Here is a 21,080-nt window from a genome sequence, read left to right as displayed (position 1 = left end):
CCGTAACAGAAGTTTGTAGAGAAATATATACAGTACATAAAGTATATGGCTTGTCAAGCCCGCAAAGAAACCTTTTAGAATTCTAAAAATATATATTTATACACCATTATTACGTCTGAGGGCGTCCATAAAAGGAAGTAAACACCAACAGACATCCATACACGTTTGTTTTTCAATCATAGGGGATTAGGCGATTTCAGGTTTTACTATACTTATGGAGAACAAATGTCCCGACAATGTAGCCAAAACCAGATTCACAAACACACACACACACACACACACACACACACACACACACACACACACACACACACACACACACAACTTGAGCATGATGTCTCTCATTGCATCTGTAAAAATGTGTTTGGTTTCATCCATTTTGATAACCAATACTGAAACCCAGAACCTTACGACTCTCCTTTAGGAAAAACCCAACACGCTATTGCCTCATTAACCCAGAAAAATATTACAATTAATTAAAAATCCCACATTGCTGATTAAGAAAATGGAAGACCACTTACAAAAAAAGCAGATCGTAATGAAAAGGATGCTTTGAGTTTCAGGAAAATATTGGCGGAGATAGCCAAATTACTGCCATGGCAAAATATTGTAATTTAGCCTCATGTGACACATGATGAATAAGAGCTATTAGAAAATTACAGCAAAAATATTTGCCCAGCAATTAGCGGGAAGGATTTACAAGTTTTTAATTCGTAGGGAAAATATGCAGAGTGGTTGGCGTGTTTATGTTGGGCCACGTCATTAAAGGGCATTTCGAAAGAAGCCAGACTCAAACTTCCTTAAACAAACACTCGTGGGAAGGAGTTACATGGCATGAGAGGGTAAAGGGTGGGGGGCTGGTGGTACGTCCACCAAATCCCACACGCACACCTGCAAGGCTTTTTTTAGCTGGTGCTGACCAGTTCCATATGTTGGTCCAGCACTAAAGCAAGGAGGAAGGTGAAACATATACACCACCAACAGTACATTACTCCTCATTTAGCATATGCATTCTTAACTAAAGTGACTTACAGTACACTTAATACAGTAAGCCTGGAATAACCTGATGTAAAAGGTATAGTTCACCTAAAAATACATTTCTGTCATGTTACTCGTTCTCAAATGGTCTTGGTCAAGACCGACTGATCTCACATTGAAATCGGAAACAGTAGGCTGACTTTTCTTTTAGATAAAATCGTTCTGTGTTTACCGAAATTCGAAAACTGCCCCTAGTGGCCAAAGCGGTAAGTGTTGTTGGGCAGCCATATCACCCTGCAGCTCTTGCCTGGTTGCCCACTAAAGCTAAGCAGGGTTGAGCCTGACCAGTACCTGGATGGGAGAGCTCCTGGGGAAAAACCAAGGTTGCTGCTGGAAGTGGTATTAGGGAGGCCAGCAGGGGGTGCTCACCCTACGGTCTGTGTGGGTCCTAATGCCCCAGTATAGTGATGGAGACACTATACTGTAAAAAGGCACCGTCCTTCGGATGAGACGTTAAACCGAGGTCTTGACTCTCTGTGGTCATTAAAAATCCCAGGATGCTTCTCGTAAAGAGTAGGGGTGTAACCCTGGTGTCCTGGCCAAATTCCCCCCATTGGCCCCCATCTATCATGGCCTTGTATTAATCTCCATCCCTGAATTGGCTACATCAATCTACCATCTCCTCTCTGCCAATAGCTGGTGTGTGGTGGGCGTTCTGGCGCACTATGGCTGCCGTGGCATCATCCAGGTGGATGCTGCACACTGGTGGTGGTTGAGGAGATTCCCCCTATACTACGTAAAGCGCTTTGAGTGCCTAGAAAAGCGCTATATAAATATAATGAATTATTATTATTATATGGGCAGGTGTGAACTCCATTTTCCGGGTAAAATATCCATGGAGGGGTGCCAAAAGCGAGTTGTGAAGTGAGTTGTTTTCAGCTGTACAGGATGTAATACAGTGAAGAGGAATTCATATTTAATATAATGAACCCCCTCAACCCAATCCCTAAACCTTAACCTAACCATCAGTTTTCACTGATTAGGTAAAAGTGATTACATCCCTGTTTCAACGCGAGATTTGAACCCGGTTGTCCCATGCTGCTGACGCGACACGCTTTCGATCCAAGTTGAATTCTCATATGACCATGTAGGTCAAGAACACAATTTCTGACTAACATTCTGGGATTTGAACCTACAACCTTTGGGTAGGTTCAAAACTACCGGACAGTTATGTTACAATTGTAACTTCATAATAAATGCATATTGGATCCCTTTCAAACAGTATAAGAAGAAGCTCACTTAGAAACAGCTATATTTTTACGTGACGTTTGCCCTCGTAAAACTCCAACAACAATGGTAGTGTGTTGCTATGTGGTTGCTAAGGTGTTCTGAGTGGTTTTGAGCATGTTGCTAAGCAGTTTCTATGGTGTTCTGGGCGGTTTTTAGTGTGTTGATATGTGGTTGCTAGGGTGATCTGGGTGGTTTTGAACATGTTGCTATGTAGTTTCTATGGTGTTCTGGGTGGTTTTTAGTGTGTTGATATGTGGTTGCTAGGGTGATCTGGGTGGTTTTGAGCATGTTGCTAAGCAGTTTCTATGGTGTTCTGGGTGGTTTTTAGTGTGTTGATATGTGGTTGCTAGGGTGATCTGGGTGGTTTTGAGCATGTTGCTATGCAGTTTCTATGGTGTTCTGGGTGGTTTTAATGTGTTGATATGTGGTTGCTAGGGTGATCTGGGTGGTTTTGAGCATGTTGCTATGCAGTTTCTATGGTGTTCTGGGTGGTTTTTAGTGTGTTGATATGTAGTTGCTAGGGTGATCTGGGTGGTTTTGAGCATGTTGCTATGCAGTTTCTATGGTGTTCTGGGTGGTTTTTAGTGTGTTGATATGTGGTTGCTAGGGCGATCTGGGTGGTTGCTAGGTGGTTGCTTACTGTCCTAGAATAGCCCTCCCCCAGTCTCTATGATATTGTTGTTTTTACGGCTTGAGTTCCTCCTTCAATGCATGTCTAGGGGAGTTTTTGTGTGTAATACATAGAGGTTTGTTCAAATCCCTAACCCTGCATACTGTATGAGCAATAGTGAAAGTGATGCTTGCCTCTGCAGTTTTCGAGTGTCTCTCCTGCTGTTATATTTCCTTACACAAACAGACCTGTCGCCTGCACATCACGAGCACTCAACATCCCGCCCCCCTTCACACCTGTCAATCACTCGTGAAGGGTCCTGACCAGGGCAAAGAACAAACGCTGCCTTCATGATCAGCCCCTTCACCCCCTGCCTGGCACAATCTGAGCAGGCATCTATCGGGACAGACAGGAAGTGGGGGAAGGAGTCCTCAAAAAGTCATTTAAAACTGCTAACACAAGAGTATATAGGATGTTTGATATTTATGTAATTTATATATACAAACATTGAACCGTAAGACCGTTTTTGTTTTGCTAGCAATGCTTAGCGGTTTTCTTAATCAGTATTTTTGTCTTGTTTTCCAGTTACATTTACTTGGAAATCAAGCCCATAATACTGATAAGAAAATCATTTTTTGTAGTGTAAACACCTTGAATGTTGGTACGAAACTGCTTGCAGTGGGAATGCAGTTTTACTCGTAAAAAAAATCATCAAAATCATTCTTTTTCAGCTCAGTGAGGTATCTTGTGTTTTAGTTGGCTGTCTCAGCTCTATCTTTGCCCGTTCTGATGTACGGTTTGAAACCGGAGCCACAGGAAGTGGGCCTGTAGACTGTCTTGTCAGCGTAGACAAATTATTCCATTAACAAAAAAGCAGGCTGTTTTTCTTTTCGTCTTTTTTTCGCCTCTGTTTCATTCCTGTTGTTTTTGTATCCCCCTAAAGTGCAGGACGGGCCTCTTTTTAAAAGCCGTTACCTGAGTTATTAAGACCGGATGAAAAGACGGCCCATAGATTCACGCTGATCTCTGATGCGGCCTGAGGCAGTGCAGACCCCTGCACTCTGGAGCAATCTCCCCGGAGGTTTGCGGTATTCCAGCCCACTAAGCCACAGGACCCCCTTCCCAGTTTTTCGGCATGCTGGAAATTCCGCGAAAACAGGGCCTGGATGAAAATCAAGTCTATTTTTACATCCCCTTTGAAACAAGTTTCGTTCTTATCATTGACTCAGATGTATCATCTTCCTCTACAAACTCACCTCAAAACCAGCCTCACAAATGCTTAAATATTCCCGAAAAAATCAGAGGTTGAAGATCATGTTGACTTATATACGAGTTCCCAGAAAAGTTAACGTGTTTTCGTATTTTTTTTTTTGTGTGCACTGTTTGCTAAAGCAAGCATCACTGTTCCTATTGATCATACTGTTGGGGATTTGAACAAACCTCTAATCCTAAGCATTTAACTTTGGTGGATACCTGTCCCATCCCGATTGTGCTAAAGACATTAATAATACAACAAATGATGCGCTTGTTGAGGAGAGGTGTGCTATTGCTCTTCAAAGTGATCAGAGATGTAATATTTTCACCTTGAGGACGATAAAACTGGCAAAAAATAATCCAGTACATTTAAATTAAAAGAAAGGACAGCTGCCAGACTCCCCATCCAGAGCCACCCACAACACCCTAGCAAAGCACCCTGGCAACCACACAGCAACATGCTAAAAAGCACTGAGAACACCCTAACAACAACATAGCAATATAATGGTAACCATCCACAACACCCTAGCAACTGCTTTGTAACCACATAGCAACATGCTATAAAGCACTTAGAACCAAAGCAACTGCATAGCAACACACTGAAAACCAAATACAAAACACTAGTAAAACACCCTGGCAACCACATAGCAACACCCTGGCAACAATCCACAACATCCCGGCAACCACATAGCATCACACTGAAAATAACCAACAACACCCTAAACATTCTGGCAACTGGATAGCAACATCCTGGAAACCATCCACAACACCCTAGCAAAACACACTGTCAACCACATTGACACATGCTAAAAATAACTTAAAACACCATAGCAACACACTGGAAACCACCCACAACACCCTATCAACCATATTGTAACTGCATAGCAACATCCTAAAAGCACTCAGAACACCATAGCAAACACATAACAACACACTAGAAACCACCAACAACACCCTAACAAAACACCCTTGCAACTGCATAGCAACATCCTAAAAGCACTCAGAACACCCTTGCAACTGTATACCAACACACTGGCAATAAACTGCATAGCAACATCCTGGAAACCATCCACAACATCCCAGCAACTGCATTGCAACCACATAGCAACATACTAAAAAGCACTCAGAACACCCTTGCAACTGCATAGCAACACACTGGAATCCACCCACAACACCCTAGCAAAGCACCCTGGCATATGCATTGCAAAATGCTAAAAAGTACCCGAAAACCCTAGCAACAGCATATCAACACACTGGCAATAACCCACAGCACCCTAACCATCCACAACACCCTAGCAACTGCATAGCTACACAATGGTAAGCATCCACAACACTGTAGCACCATGCGGTTGCTATGTTGATCTGAGTGCTTTTCGCAACCGCATAGCAACATGCTGACAACCATCCACAACACCCTAGCAACCACACAGCAATACAATGGCAACCACCCACAAGTGGCAAGTTTTGCACATCACTCACATTTTTTGAAAAAGTACAAATCTAAAATATGAAAATTTTGAATATCTCTCTAGCTCCTCAGAAGACATTAAGCGTGGGGTGAAAGATCAAATGCCCACACTGACCACTCCGAGGACAAGTAACAGATGGACACTTCTATTACTCCGGGGTGATTTGGGAAGCCACCTACATCCTGCTTACGCCCAGGAGGAGTTAACCTCTCTCCCCTTCCTCTCCTCACTGATTAGGGGCAGAGAGCCAGACCCTTCTGCCTCGGCCAGGGTCCAGTCTCAGGAACCCCCTCCAGTAGGTAATTGTTTGCAAACCTCTGCACCGGCCACCTCAGGGCACAGAACGGACATAAGCGTGGTCATTCTGACCAGGCTGACCCTAAAGCTAAACAGGGTCACTCACCAGCCCCATTTAGCATTACTCACAGGCCAACAGACTCACTGACATGCACAGTTCACTCTTGACCTCAGTGATTAAATATCGGCAAGATTCATCTGCAAACATTCAGGCAGTGTCACCTCCGCCAAGCCCCTGTGACATTTGTATAATGCTGTTATATTCTACACGAGCTTTGAGCAAGAAAACGGATTGATTCATATCTCAGAAAACCTAGTGAGCTGCCTACTTATACATCATTATAAAGCATGTGCGCTCCCATGCTTTATAATGATGTATAAGTAGGCGGGGCCGGGCTAGAATGTCGCAAGCCGGTCCCCAATCGGCCTGATGGATAAAGGTGGCGTGACGACGGTTCGAGAGAGAGAGAGAATTACGGGCATGTCCGTCATGTGTGTGTTTATGTTTGTGCTTTTGGTTTAAGTTTCCATTAAATTATTATTTATATTGACAAGCCGGTTCTCGCCTCCTCTTTGCCCATCTAACCCCTTACATTGGTGCCGAAACCTGGGAAGGAGGAGGGATGCCCATAATTCTCTCTCTCTCGAACCGTCGTCATCGGCCGCCTTTATCCCTCGCGCGCCCCAATCAGGCCGATTGGGGACTGGGCATGTGACATTCTAGCCCGGCCCCCCCCCTCCGCTCCACAGAAACACAATCTGTTAAAAATGATGTGAAACCTTAGGCTAATGATGTCAACAAAAGCTAATCAGAGTCAGGAGTTGGCATCCAATTAGTGAAACGAGATCGGAGGTGTGGGTTTGAGCTACTTTGACTTATAAAAAGCACTCAAACATTTTGAGTTTGCTATTTACAAAAGCATCTGCTGACGTGGACCATGCATTGCAAAAAATTGATTTTAGAAGACCTACGATCAAGAATAGTTGCTTTGCATGAAGCTGGAAAGGGTTACAAAGTTATCTGGAAGAACTTAGATATTCATCTGTGCACAGTTAGACAAACTGTCTATAAATGGAGATGGTTTAGTACTATAGGTACTCTCTCTAGAAGTGGCCGTTAGATATTCATCTGTGCACAGTTACACAAACTGTCTATAAATGGAGATGGTTTAGTACTATAGGTACTCTCACTAGAAGTGGCCGTTAGATATTCATCTGTCCACAGTTAGACAAACTGTCTATAAATGGAGATGGTTTAGTACTATAGGTACTCTCTCTAGAAATGCCCGTTAGATATTCATCTGTCCACAGTTACACAAACTGTCTATAAATGGAGATGGTTTAGTACTATAGGTACTCTCACTAGAAGTGGCCGTTAGATATTCATCTGTGCACAGTTAGACAAACTGTCTATAAATGGAGATGATTTAGTACTATAGGTACTCTCTCTAGAAGTGGCCGTTAGATATTCATCTGTCCACAGTTAGACAAACTGTCTATAAATGGAGATGATTTAGTACTATAGGTACTCTCACTAGAAGTGGCCGTTAGATATTCATCTGTGCACAGTTAGACAAACTGTCTATAAATGGAGATGATTTAGTACTATAGGTACTCTCACTAGAAGTGGCCGTTAGATATTCATCTGTCCACAGTTACACAAACTGTCTATAAATGGAGATGATTTAGTACTATAGGTACTCTCACTAGAAGTGGCCGTTAGATATTCATCTGTGCACAGTTAGACAAACTGTCTATAAATGGAGATGATTTAGTACTATAGGTACTCTCACTAGAAGTGGCCGTTAGATATTCATCTGTGCACAGTTAGACAAACTGTCTATAAATGGAGATGATTTAGTACTATAGGTACTCTCTCTAGAAGTGGCCGTTAGATATTCATCTGTCCACAGTTAGACAAACTGTCTATAAATGGAGATGATTTAGTACTATAGGTACTCTCACTAGAAGTGGCCGTTAGATATTCATCTGTGCACAGTTAGACAAACTGTCTATAAATGGAGATGATTTAGTACTATAGGTACTCTCACTAGAAGTGGCCGTTAGATATTCATCTGTGCACAGTTAGACAAACTGTCTATAAATGGAGATGATTTAGTACTATAGGTACTCTCACTAGAAGTGGCCGTTAGATATTCATCTGTGCACAGTTAGACAAACTGTCTATAAATGGAGATGATTTAGTACTATAGGTACTCTCACTAGCATGGCCGTCCTGCCAAAATGACTCAAAGGACACACCACAGAATGCACAATGAGATAAAAAGGATCTCTAGAGTGACAGATAAAGACTTGAAGAAATCATTGGAACTGGTTATCATCTCTGTTTATGTGTCTATTATACAGAAAACATTAAACAGGTATGGTGTCCTTGGCAGGACATCACTGCTTTCTAATAAAAATATTGCTGCGCGCCTGAGGTTTGCCAAAGTACACCTTGACACTAACAATGCTACAGGGAAATGTTTTGTGCGTGCTATGTGTTTTTATGCTAACTATAGGCTCTGTTCCAAAACCTATTGAGCTGCCTATGCAGGCAGCATTTTAAGCCATCATAGGTATGCTCCCGAAGTGAAGAATGTTCTGATGCACAATACACAGGCGTCCATCTAATCCAAACCCTGTATACATGTATAACACTTCTGTTTATAATCCGTTCATTGGACATAACCACACAATATATCCCAGAAGCCCTTTTTAAAGACCCAAACCCGCTACAGGGTTTGCCATCCAAACATGTCTCAGATTATCCTGATTTTGTAAGGATCATAGAACAGAATTCTTCGGTGTGACCACTGAACTCTGACCTACCAGTCTTCCTGAGAGGGAAGTCCTCTCTGTAGTCCAGACCAGAGGTCAGAGGGTATTTGAAGGTGGGAGGGGTCTCTCCTAGTGGTGGGGAGCTCTGCTCGGCGGGACCTGGGTGGGCGGAGCTAGAAGGAGTGATGACACATATTATGACATCACAATACAATAGCACGCTTTTGTTATCTTTCTTCATTTACAACTAATGTGTATTCTACTCTTGTTCTATTAAAGCTTTAGCATGTCTGATATGACGCACCTGTACCACAGTTTTGCGTGCTGGCTGAGAGGGTAACCAGCACTGAATGTAGATGGATCCTTAGCCGATTTACTCATCAGGAAGTCGTGCAGTTTCTGTCGAACTTCAGTGCTCGCCATCGCACCTGCAAGAAAATGACACAAATGCATTGTTTAGTCCTGATTGCTGAGCTTATGATTGATGAAAGAGTCTTTTATTTGATCCCCTTCAAAGGTGTCATCTTGAAAATAGTCTTTCAAATAGTCCACATACTGTAATAGTTTTATGATAGTCTTTGCCTATTTATTATTTGAAATATAAAAATATGCATCTGTGAAATTAAGAGAGGACTGACATGTGCCTAAACAGTGCCACCTTGTGGGAATATCAGCACATTGCAGGGCAGAACACCTCAGTACGTTGGAATTAGCATACTAACTACCATATTTGAAAGAAAGTAGTATGAAGTATGTATTCAGTGTGACATTTTTAGGTGACTATTTTTGTGGTCTGTAACTGGCACCCTGCTTCAAAACAAGTCTGGCCTAGAGAGATAATAAATGTTGAAATAAGTCAAATAACCCTACTACAGTACATTTGTATTGTATAAATATTGGGGGGGTTGTACTTGCTTGGCTTGATTATTCTATTCCGAACATTCCGAATAGTGTCACATTGTGCATGAAATGTTTATGAAATGGAACTTTGATGACAGTGACATCACTGAGGCCTCACATGGGGATTGGATGTTTTGCTCACTCTCTTTAGATCGCTCCTTCCTCCTGTGTTGCATCTGTTTCTGTGTCTCCCTCCTGTGAATCTCCTTCTCCTCCTCGTGCACCTCCTCTCTCTCCTCCTCCACCAGCCGACGCTCCTCAGTGAACACCTCCTGCTGCTGGCGGAGAGTTAACAGAGCCTGTTGGAGCTGAGAGAGAGACACAGAGAGAGCTTGTTCACTCTGACATGAAATATAAAGCTATTATCTTGTATTTTCTTTTGTTTGTTTTGTGACATATACTGCATTAACACCATAATATACTTTAAAGTATCTAGAAAGAACATGATTCTTGAACATAGTAATCATTCAGTACCATTATATGTCAAAGTACCACCCTTATGTCAAAGGGAACGTTTTGGTAACGTTAGTAACAAACAATGTTGAAATAATGTTAATGGAACTCCGTTATGACATTATAAGTGTTCTTTGTGCAACATTTGGCCATTTTTAAAAGTCATGCAAACCTTTAAATGTGTACTCTGTAACGTTTGTCTTTGTGTCATCTTGGACTTACACTGACACCTAGTGGTTTGGATGCAGCATCATTTAAAATCAATAATTTTCAGTTTCAGATGACCTTCTCCATGTAGAATTAAACATCTTTTATAGGGTTACTGATATTGATTGATTGATTCATTTTAGTACCATTAGACAAACTATAAAAAACTGCACGTTTTTTGTTTTTATCATATTTGGTAATTAGGCTTTAAAGGTCATTTTCCTCCTGAGTTCCAGCGATTCATTTTTGTGTTGGACATTTGTTAAGTACGTTTTTCTACAGGGGTAAATCTTGGGGTATTATCAGAGGACTCTCTGGGCTTTTCAGAGATACCAAATGTTTGAGAGTTTGGCCGTGACAACTTCCTCTCCTTGCTCTGTAAATATGGACTGAAATGTATCACAGTTCATTTCAGTATGGAAGCCCTGAACCGCAAGGTGGAGAAAAACAAAATGGTGGAGAAAACAAAATAAAAGTTCCTTCCTGAGCCTTAAAAAAAATGTCTCTCTTCAAAAAGTTTTTTTTTCTCTTAAAAATCAATTTTCTCTTAAAAAGTGTTTTTCTCTCTCTCTCTTCAAAAACATTGTACAAAAAAAGCCATGCGGTACCAACATTGACCACCAGGTGCCACTATCAGAAAACATGTAATCTTATGCTTTTAATGCTTTCTCTGTTGCTATATGTCATGTGCAGATTTTCATGGTGAAATATAATTATAATAAGTTCTCTATGCTTTTGAAACACACTGTCTACTGCAGGAGTGAAGAGTTCCAGACGAAGAATGTCAAATAAATATCCAAATATTGTTGGTCTGTCGAAACATGAGCTAGGCAGTTACACCGATGTAAAATGCTCAACCCAAACAAATTGGTCCCCAAATTGGTCCCCAATTTTTTTTTTCACCTTGCGTGCGGTTCAGGGCTTCCGTAATTCAGCACATCAAATACAATATGAATAAAAAATTTGAACTTATGGTAAGATGACCTCATAATAGCTTGTATGGTAAGATGACATCATAATAGCTTGTATAGTAAGATGACCTCATAATAGTTTGTATGGTAAGATGACATCATAATAGCTTGTATGGTAAGATGACATCATAATGGTTTGTATGGTAAGACAACCTCATAATAGCTTGTAGGGTAAGATGACATCATAATGGTTTGTATGGTAAGATGACATCATAATAGTTTGTATGGTAAGATGACATCATAATGGTTTGTATGGTAAGATAACCTCATAATGGTTTGTATGGTAAGATGACATCATAATAGCTTGTATGGTAAGATAACCTCATAATAGTTTGTATGGTAAGATGACCTCATAATAGCTTGTATGGTAAGATGACATCATAATAGTTTGTATGGTAAGGTGACATCATAATAGCTTGTATGTTAAGATGACATCATAATGGTTTGTATGGTAAGATAACCTCATAATAGTTTGTATGGTAAGATAACCTCATAATAGTTTGTATGGTAAGGTGACCTCATAATAGCTTGTATGGTAAGATGACATCATAATAGCTTGCATGGTAAGATGACATCATAATAGCTTGTATGGTAAAATGAGATCATAATAGTTTGTATGATAAGATGACATCATAATAGCTTGTAGGGTAAGATGACATCATAATGGTTTGTATGGTAACATGACATCATAATAGCTTGTAGGGTAAGATGACATCATAATGGTTTGTATGGTAAGATGACATCATAATAGCTTGTATGGTAAGATGACATCATAATAGCTTGTATGGTAACATGACATCATAATAGCTTGTATGGTAACATGACATCATAATAGCATGTATGTAAGATGACATCATAATAGTTTGTATGGTAAGATGACATCATAATAGCTTGTATGGTAAGATGACATCATAATAGCTTGTAATGTAAAATAATGAGATCTTTATAATGACAGGTATGAAAACGCACAGAAATATTAGTTCACACTTTAAATATATCTTGTAACAAGTAAATGATGTTTTTTGTGGTGAGCATGAATGTAATATAATGGTGATTGAGAGATATTCCTCAAAAGCCTGTTGTATCATATTTGATACATGGATTTCAAAGGGACATTTTCAATTAAATGATATACAAAAGTTTAATCAAGCACAAGTTGCTTATATTCAGCAAATATTCATTTTAAAATATCATTAACCGTATAATCATTACTGTCACTTTTAAAAGCAAACATGTTTGGAAAGGAAGGTTAAAATATTTTTTCATCAAGAAATGGCCAGAAATGTCCACCATGTGGCAGCAGACATCTAGTACATTACAGACAACAGGGTTGTCAGCAAAACTTTGATTATGTTAATGATGCACAGGCTCTAGAAAATAGCTAATTCAATTTGATGGAGGTGCCGTTATAGGTTAAGAGATAAATAGTTTTCTATTAAACTGGGAAAGTCACAACAGTTTTAGCTAACGTTATTTTAAGGGTAGGGACAATGTTAAAATAATGTTAATCTTTATAACTTCATTTGTATTCAATAAACGTTCTGGCATAGTTGTGCGTACAACATTTCTTTAAAGTTATTTGAGACTGAAAACTTCATGCTGGAAAATTTTGTTTTAAGGAATTTTTGACATTTTAAGGACTGTCATGCAATCCGTAAGACAACCACAAATATATAATAAGACTTGAATAAGGTAATCATGCAGTACAATGGTATATATTGAATATACCATCATATTACCGTGTGTAATGCTATTGCACAGAAATACCTGTGAGCAGTATGTAGATATAATGGTATTATAGCCGCTGTACATTTGCACAGGGCTATATAGCATGACACACACACATACACATCAGTGTAATGAGATTTAGCACTACCACAATAATCCCTGACTGAGCCGCTCTGACTTAATCAATCATGTTTTTCTTCCAGTCTCTTAGTCGACGTTTTCTCCAACCAAGTGAACTTAAATCCCACTGACCTGCTTTAAAGTGAATGGGCCAATCCGTAAACATTCAAATACTCACTGTATCCAATTTGAGTTGTTTAAGTGTCTTGTTGTCTTACTAATGTAAACAGATTAGAATAATATATTCCTGATAGTCGTGTAATAAAGCCTGAGACCTTGATGTGTTCCTCGAGCTGCGCCTGGTGCTGTCTCAGGAGGTTCTGGTGTTGTTTCTGGAACTCAGAGATGAGGAGCTGTTTCTGGATCTGCTGCTGTCTCTGGATCAGAAGCAGCTCGTGCTGTAACTGCTTCTCCCATTCGTCAGAGTCACAATCCCAGTCCAACATACTGACCTCAGACCTGTCCACCGCAGACAACGCCTCTGAACCTGACAGAAAGCAAATACAGTTAATATAAAAGGTGCCAAAGTTACATTTGAGAGTAAATGTCGAGATGTTAGAGGAAGTGTTGTGGTGTATCTAACTGAAAGTAACGATGCTACTAACTTAGCTACATTTTTTACAGCAAGTAGCTACTTCTAAAATATCCTCCATTTCTCTCAAGTAGCGTTAAGAATTTAAAATCATTTTATTGAACTGGTTAGTTAGTTTGGACAGATCAGTTTGATGTCCTTTAAGTAAAAACTGATATTCGTAACTTTAACAGTTAAAGAATGTAATTTTTAATTGATTAATGGGTAGTTAAATTAACAGATATGGTAAAAAAAAAAAAAACATTTAAAAAAAAATTATAATATATTAAATAATACAAAACGTTTAATTTTTACACTCAAATATTGTAAAATAAAAATTATAATATATTAAATAAGACAATACATTTAATTTTACACAAAAATATTGTAAAATAAAAATTATAATATATTAAATAAGACAATAAATTTAATTTTACACAAAAATATTGTAAAATAAAAATTATAATATATTAAATAGGACAATACATTTAATTTTACACAAAAATATTGTAAAATAAATATTATAATATATTAAATAAGACAATAAATTTAATTTTACACAAAAATATTGTAAAAATAAAATTATAATATATTAAATAAGACAATACATTTAATTTTACACAAAAATATTGTAAAATAAATATTATAATATATTAAATAAGACAATACATTTAATTTTACACTAAAATATTGTAAAAATAATTATAATATATTAAATAAGACAATACATTTAATTTTACACAAAAATATTGTAAAATACAAATTATAATATATTAAATAAGACAATATATTTAATTTTACACAAAAATATTGAAAAAAAAAATTATAATATATTAAATAAGACAATACATTTAATTTTACACTAAAATATTGAAAAAAAAAATTATAATATATTAAATAAGACAATACATTTAATTTTACACTAAAATATTGTAAAATTCTAATTATAATATATTAAATAAGACAATACATTTAATTTTACACTCAAATATTGTAAAATAAAAATTATAATATATTAAATAAGACAATACGTTTAATTTTACACTCAAATATTGTAAACAAAATTATAATATATTAAATAAGACAATACATTTAATTTTACACTCAAATATTGAAAAATAAAAATTATAATATATTAAATAAGACAATACATTTAATTTTACACTCAAATATTGAAAAATAAAAATTATAATATATTAAATAAGACAATACATTTAATTTTACACTAAAATATTGTAAAATAAAATAATTAACAGTACATTTATATTATGTTTAACAAGATAATATATGTCGTTTTTAAATTGTTCAAATTATGAAACGGTTGAAAAACAACACCGTAAATTTAACGTATTTTGGTGCCAGTTTACGCTAATGTCCGCTATAGTTCCCCTAGTGGCGATGCAATGCAATGCACCATTATAAAATACGCCGTGACGCACGATACCGAGCTTGTGTAGCTAGAAGTGTTCGCTCATGCGTTTCAAGCCAAATACTGCGAGAGTGGGTATGAATATGTCACTGAATATTGTATAAATACCTATTTTGTTTCGCTTGGCTTTTGCCAGTGCATCTCCTTGTATCAGGCCAAAGCGAGAAACATCTCCCGCGCTTTCAGAGTTCAGTTCATGCGCGTGCTGTATGTGGTCGTGCTGAAGCAAAGAAGGATTGCTGTGTTAGCTGCGTGAAAAAGACAATTTAAAGCCCTTCTTTAGGTCTTTAAATAAACTCGAGGGCAATTACGGGTGTAATCAGCAGGGAGGGTCTTTTTATGGGATCTACTTCAATTACCCCGAGCATAAACACAGAGGTATTTCAACACCCTGCCGTTCAAGACCAAATCTTATTTAAGTGCCATCTAAAGTGAGACTCCATGTGACGGTCACATTTGAGATGCAGTTGAAGTATTTTTACACAACAAAACAGCAGAAAAAAGGAAAGTGGTTTGGAGTGGGTATATGTTGTGTGTGCGCGCGCGAGAATGATTTGGCTTTGTGCCCAAAAAGTGGCGCCGTAAAACTCACTCATAAACATGCCCTTAATCTATAGCCCAAGACAAACTGTGCACTAATAAACCTATTTGTGCGTTGTTTTCCTTATGCATTCTGTAGGGAGATCACGCACAACCATAGGAAAGAAAAATCCCCAGTGAGATCTCGTTAAAACCTTAATGGTTTCTCCCAGCAGCAATGAGATTGAAGGGATAATCCGGGTTCAATACAAGTTCAACTCAAACGACAGCATTTGTTGCATCATGTTGATTACTACATAAATGTATTTAAACTGGGACGTCCTTTTCGTTAAAAACTACAATTTGCTAAAATGGAAGTTACAGTGAGACACTTACAATGGAAGTCAATGGGGCCAATTTTTAGAGGTTTAAAGGCAGAAATGTGAAGTTTATAAACTTATAAAAGCACTTGCATTAATTCTTCAGTTAAAACTCATGTAAAGTTGTTAAATCGTTGTTTTTATAGTCATGTTAGGGTTTTACAGTTTACAGCATTGCGTAATCATGGCATAGAAGCCATAGTAGCCCCTAAGAAGCATGAAAAAACATAACATATGTGGACAGCGGGACTAAGTCGTGAAATATTAAATTATATCAAGCTATAGAAAGTCAGAAATGTTTTCAGGAGTGTTGGTCTGCAGCCTGAAACTGAACTTTTGATCAGATTTTAGGAGTGAACGCACTTGAGAGCTATAAGACGCTCCCTTGCTCCCTATTTAGTGAATGACTTAACCTCCAGTGTGCTGTCTGTCTGCACTGATCTCAGAACAGTTTAAAATGCACCTTATTTTCATCTTGCCTCCATATAAAGCCTCTGAAAATGCACAGTAAATATATAGGATATTTTAAATGAAACTGAGCCTATAGTCCACGAATGTGGTCGTTGTGTTTAACAGCGTGCTGTATCGCGATATATCGCTCAAACTTTAGAAATGGCATATCGGATGAAACTAGAGACTCTGATCTTTTGACTCAAATGGGTTTTAATGTAAAAACTTAATTAGTATTCTTACCAGACGTAGTTTTGTTGGCGTTTCTCCCAAATACAAACTCCGCTGTGATCAGCACCATGTTGTTATGTCACATGACACTGTGCATCAAAAGTTTAACCCTTTAATGAGAGCTTAGAGTCTCCTGAACTGAGATCAGTCTGTTTTAAATGAAATTAAATTATGCGTTGCGTATAGCGAAGCCAAAATGTAACGTCCACGCATGTGGACGCGGGGTCTCAAGGTGTTATTGTTTACAGATTTGCCCCAGTCATTTCCATTGTAAGTGCCTCAATCTAACACTTTTCTTTTTTAAAGACATTTTAAATAACATTTTTGTTGTAATCCATTTTATGCCACAAATGCTGTTGACTGATCTTAACTTGTACTGAACCCAGAATATTCCTTTAATTGAAAAAATGAGCAAAAAATTATCTGGCTGAAGTTTCAGAAGACATCTCAACAATGTCTTAAACTATACTTACAATTTGCCAAGATATCAAAGTCTGCTTCAAAAGTGAGAGATAAGAACTGAAACATTTCTCATCAAATTCTACCAAGACCAGAATATCTGAACTATGCAAGCCACATTAATTGTATAGCTCTATACTGTCACTGTTGTCAGTCTCAGTTGTCACATTTTATTCTCCTACGGAATGTTCTGAGAAACATTGTGACACCGTTGATACTTAATTGCAACATAACTGAGAATTCCAAATCTCCACGCTATGAAATAGCAACCTGAGCAATAAAACCGTCATCTGAGGTAATACACACACAGTTATTCTTTGATGCCACTTCTGGGGTAACTATGTTACAGGCGACAGTTGCATTTGACTATTAATATCAGCATAACGTCGCCTGCAAGCATTGAAATAAAAACAGAACCATCTCTCGCCACAGAGACGCCATTGGGCCCCTTGCCCAGAATACACCAACCACCAAAACAGTACCACAACACTGTCCAGAGGTGTCATTTAACACCAAAAATACCGCCGCATGTGTTCTGATCGCAATAGAAGAGACGAGACGCTCATGAGACACAACTCTGTGACTTATAAAACTCAGTCTTTCTATCGAAAACCTCTCAATGATTGTGTCTACTGAGATTAGCTGCTGTTATTTGACAAAAACTGCGAAACAAGTGTACATTATAAATAAAGCCTTCCGGTGTGTAGTTGTGTGAGGAGTTAACTCAGACGGAATGATAACCGGGGCTAATCTTAGCCTCCTAATGCCTTAAGCCCGAAATACAGCGGCTAAGAATAGTCGAGCTTGAAGTCAAGAGGCCAGAACATTCAACATGCAGCCGCGGGCATTAACGGGGTGCAGAGGCACTGAGGGGTAAATAACTGCCCTCTCACGCCATAGCTAAAGCAGACTGCCACGCACAAAAACACTTGAGGACGACCAAACGTGTTTCTCGTAGCTTTTTCTGAAAAAACTCAAATCAAGTCAACATACATTCACCTGCTACACATTTTGCGATAGTTAGGGTTGCCAACTAAAAATCACAACATCCCATACGAGATGCCCGTTCTCTCGGATTTTAACCCTGAGATGCCAAAATGTGCAAAATTTTATCATTTACATACATACTTACAGACTCCTTCAAATACATAATGGGTTTACAAACCATTTACACATTAGTTAAATTACTCAATTGTTTTTACAGTTGATGCATAATGTTTTTACAAGTCTGAATCACACTGGGGACTCTTATTTTAAAATGACAAAATGAAGATAAAACTATTGGCAACTATCGACATTGCCAATAACCAAAAAGCAACAATTGGCACCGATTAACGGTAAAACCGATATATCGATCTACCTCTACTATAGATGCCTATATGGTACCCTGATGGCACACAAGCATCAACCAGATATGTGTGTTTCTTCTCGGTTGTCAAACATCGGGAGATATCTTTAAAACGTTTATGATTAAGAATGTTTGTAAATTGGGGGTCTGGGTAGCTCAACGAGTAAAGACGCTGACTACCACCCCTGGAGTCGCAAGTTCGAATCCAGGGCGTGCTGAGTGACTCCAGCCAGGTCTCCTTAGCAACCAAATTGGCCCGGTTGCTAGGGAGGGTTAGAGTCACATGGTGTAACCTCCTCATGGTCGCTATAATGTAGTTCTCGCTCTCGGTGGGGCGTGTGGTGAGTTGTGCGTGGATGCCGCGGAGAATAACGTGAAGCCTGCACACGCGCAACATCGCCACGGTAACACGCTCAATGAGCCACGTGATGCGCGGATTGACGGTCTCAGACGCGGAGGCAACTGAGATTCGTCCTTTGCCACCCTGATTGAGGCGAGGCACCATGCCACCACAAGGACTTAGGGCGCATTTGGAATTGGGCGTTACAAATTGGGGAGAAAATCGGATATTTTTAAGATGTTCATCAGATGTTAATCAGAATCCGATGATTTCCAGATGAAACGTTCTTAAACCGATATCTCAAAGATGTGTTTGAGCTATCATAAGGCCTACTTTTTCTAGTCGACTTTAGAAGTGTGCATCTGTGCATGCATTCCTTGCCCCTACGGAAGAGGATGAGTCTGTTACGGTTCTCTTTAAACTTTTACAAGCATACAAAAGTGACCAGGTATGTAACAACAATGTGATGTAATAACGCATGTGAAGGGAATGAATTTAGCTACATGCTAATGTTTGCATGCTAACGCAAACAGTGTACAACAATGGGGTTTGTAGTATCAATTCACAATTTTATGACATGATAGACTGTCCCAATACTGATGTCCTGTCTTATTACACACTCTGTAGTGTAGTATGTACTTTCTCATCACCTGCAAAGTGCATGCTTGTAGCACGTAGCAAAAACATGCTAAATGGGACGCAACCACACACTCTCACTACCCTGAGGACCTTTCATCTTATTCAGAATGACTCCAGGTATCTCCCGAAGGTCCGTCAGAGAATCATGGGAGATTTTAGAGGAAGACACAAGTGCTTAGCGTTTCACAGAAGAGAGACATGAGCTGTGATGGTGTCATATGACAACAATGTAGCATACTACTTTTCAAAATGCTAATGCATTCTGTTTCACATACTCATTTTAAGTTAATAGTAGGCAAAATAGCAAAAGCACAAGTGCAAAATAATCCTCCGTGATGCACGTCTACGTACGCATTTCAATTGTACGGCAAATTGCCATCGAACTGCGTTAAGTAACCTTTAAATAATCTACATTCTCACAAATTTAGCATAAATGTGAAGTGTTTACTTTTAACGAAGTACTTCACATCATGCTTAATTCACTATATGTATATTTTGTAAATATTGTTATGAATTTGTCATGCAATTAAAACCAAGACACCGAAGTCTAGAGTTTTCAATAGCATCTCAAACGTTTCTCGTTATATTTCTCAAAGGCTAAATGATCCGAGCTCTGCTATCCATGTTAATTCTATACCTCACTATTTATACTGCATGCCAACAATGGTCTAATTTGCATCTACTTGTGTTGCTATACAAAGGTATTTTAGAAGAACCATCTTTTAGAGGAAGTTAATGCTTCAGTGAAGTCTCCTGAGCTATGAAGGAGAAACCTCAGGGACTTCTCCTCACATGTGGTACCTGATTCGATTGTAGTGTCCCGTGTGTCCACAATTCTCCTCCTCCAGTCCGCAGAGATGCTGGAGTCTGCCTCATAAATGGTTTGCAGCATAACTTGTGTTTCACCTCTCAACAGAGCACTGTCTCCTCTCTCTCAATGTCCAAACGTCCTCTCTTCTGATCTGTCTCTCTCTCCTGAAAAGCTGTTCTAGTTTCCCGGGCCTCTTTTCGAGCTATATATCAAAGATGGACAATATCAACCGTTTTACTCTCTCTCTCTCTCTACAAACAATGCACTCTTGCTCTGTCTCATGCTCTCTCTGTTACTCGTCCTAACAGCGCTGTCTCTCTTACCACTCTCTCTCTCTCTCTCTCAGGTGCCAAGAATAGCAGCAGGACCAGCCCAGGACAGAAATAGGCCGGGCCAGACCAGGGGAGTAGAGCAGCGGCCAGACATTTAAAATAGCAACACAAAAACACAGCTGTCTGCCTTCATCTCTTCCCCGTGCTCGTTCTTTCTCCTTTCATTATCTCTCTCTCTCTCTGAGTGAATCTCACGAAGTGTGCGGGTCACATTTCACTCCAAAATCAAAAGAAACAGGCACGAGAAATGGTATCTCGTATGAAGAAGCCTATTTTAAGGACCATTAAGATTTGAGAACAATTAAGCACATTTCAAACCAAAGTTCTCGTCTTAAAAAAATTAAACATTCATTCTCGTTACGTAAAAATAATCGTATTCGACACACAAAGTCATTTCATATAAAAGAAACTCATTTTCATTGTGTGGAGCCAGATGGGAATCATAAGGAATTTAAGGATTTCGGATCCATAAAGATTCCATTAAATATTCTTATTAAAACCCACTTTTCAGGA

At 38.8% G+C, this 21,080-nt stretch overlaps 1 protein-coding gene across 3 annotated transcripts in view; it reads right to left on the bottom strand.

The window, feature by feature from the left end:
• The window catches only part of LOC127619791 (histone deacetylase 9-B-like), a 33,499-nt gene extending 12,967 nt beyond the window's left edge, over positions 1-20,532 (bottom strand). Inside the window, exons 1-6 of one of the 3 annotated variants that reach the window (XM_052092777.1) lie at positions 20,226-20,532; positions 15,167-15,278; positions 13,334-13,545; positions 9,698-9,887; positions 8,984-9,107; positions 8,731-8,852 (exon numbers count right to left, since the gene is read on the bottom strand). In XM_052092777.1, the coding sequence (XP_051948737.1) occupies positions 8,731-8,852; positions 8,984-9,107; positions 9,698-9,887; positions 13,334-13,545; positions 15,167-15,278; positions 20,226-20,300 (835 nt within the window). In that variant the 5' untranslated portion in view covers positions 20,301-20,532. The remainder of the gene's footprint in view (positions 1-8,730; positions 8,853-8,983; positions 9,108-9,697; positions 9,888-13,333; positions 13,546-15,166; positions 15,279-20,225) is intronic. The other 2 variants (XM_052092778.1, XM_052092779.1) reach the window with 2 other exon arrangements.
• Positions 20,533-21,080: the final 548 nt, after the last annotated feature.

This window comes from Xyrauchen texanus, chromosome 26 (genome assembly GCF_025860055.1).
Source record: "Xyrauchen texanus isolate HMW12.3.18 chromosome 26, RBS_HiC_50CHRs, whole genome shotgun sequence".
NCBI classification, from domain to species: Eukaryota; Metazoa; Chordata; class Actinopteri; order Cypriniformes; family Catostomidae; genus Xyrauchen; species Xyrauchen texanus.
Note: the sequence above shows the minus strand (reverse complement) of the source record. Positions and strands in the feature narration are given on the sequence as shown.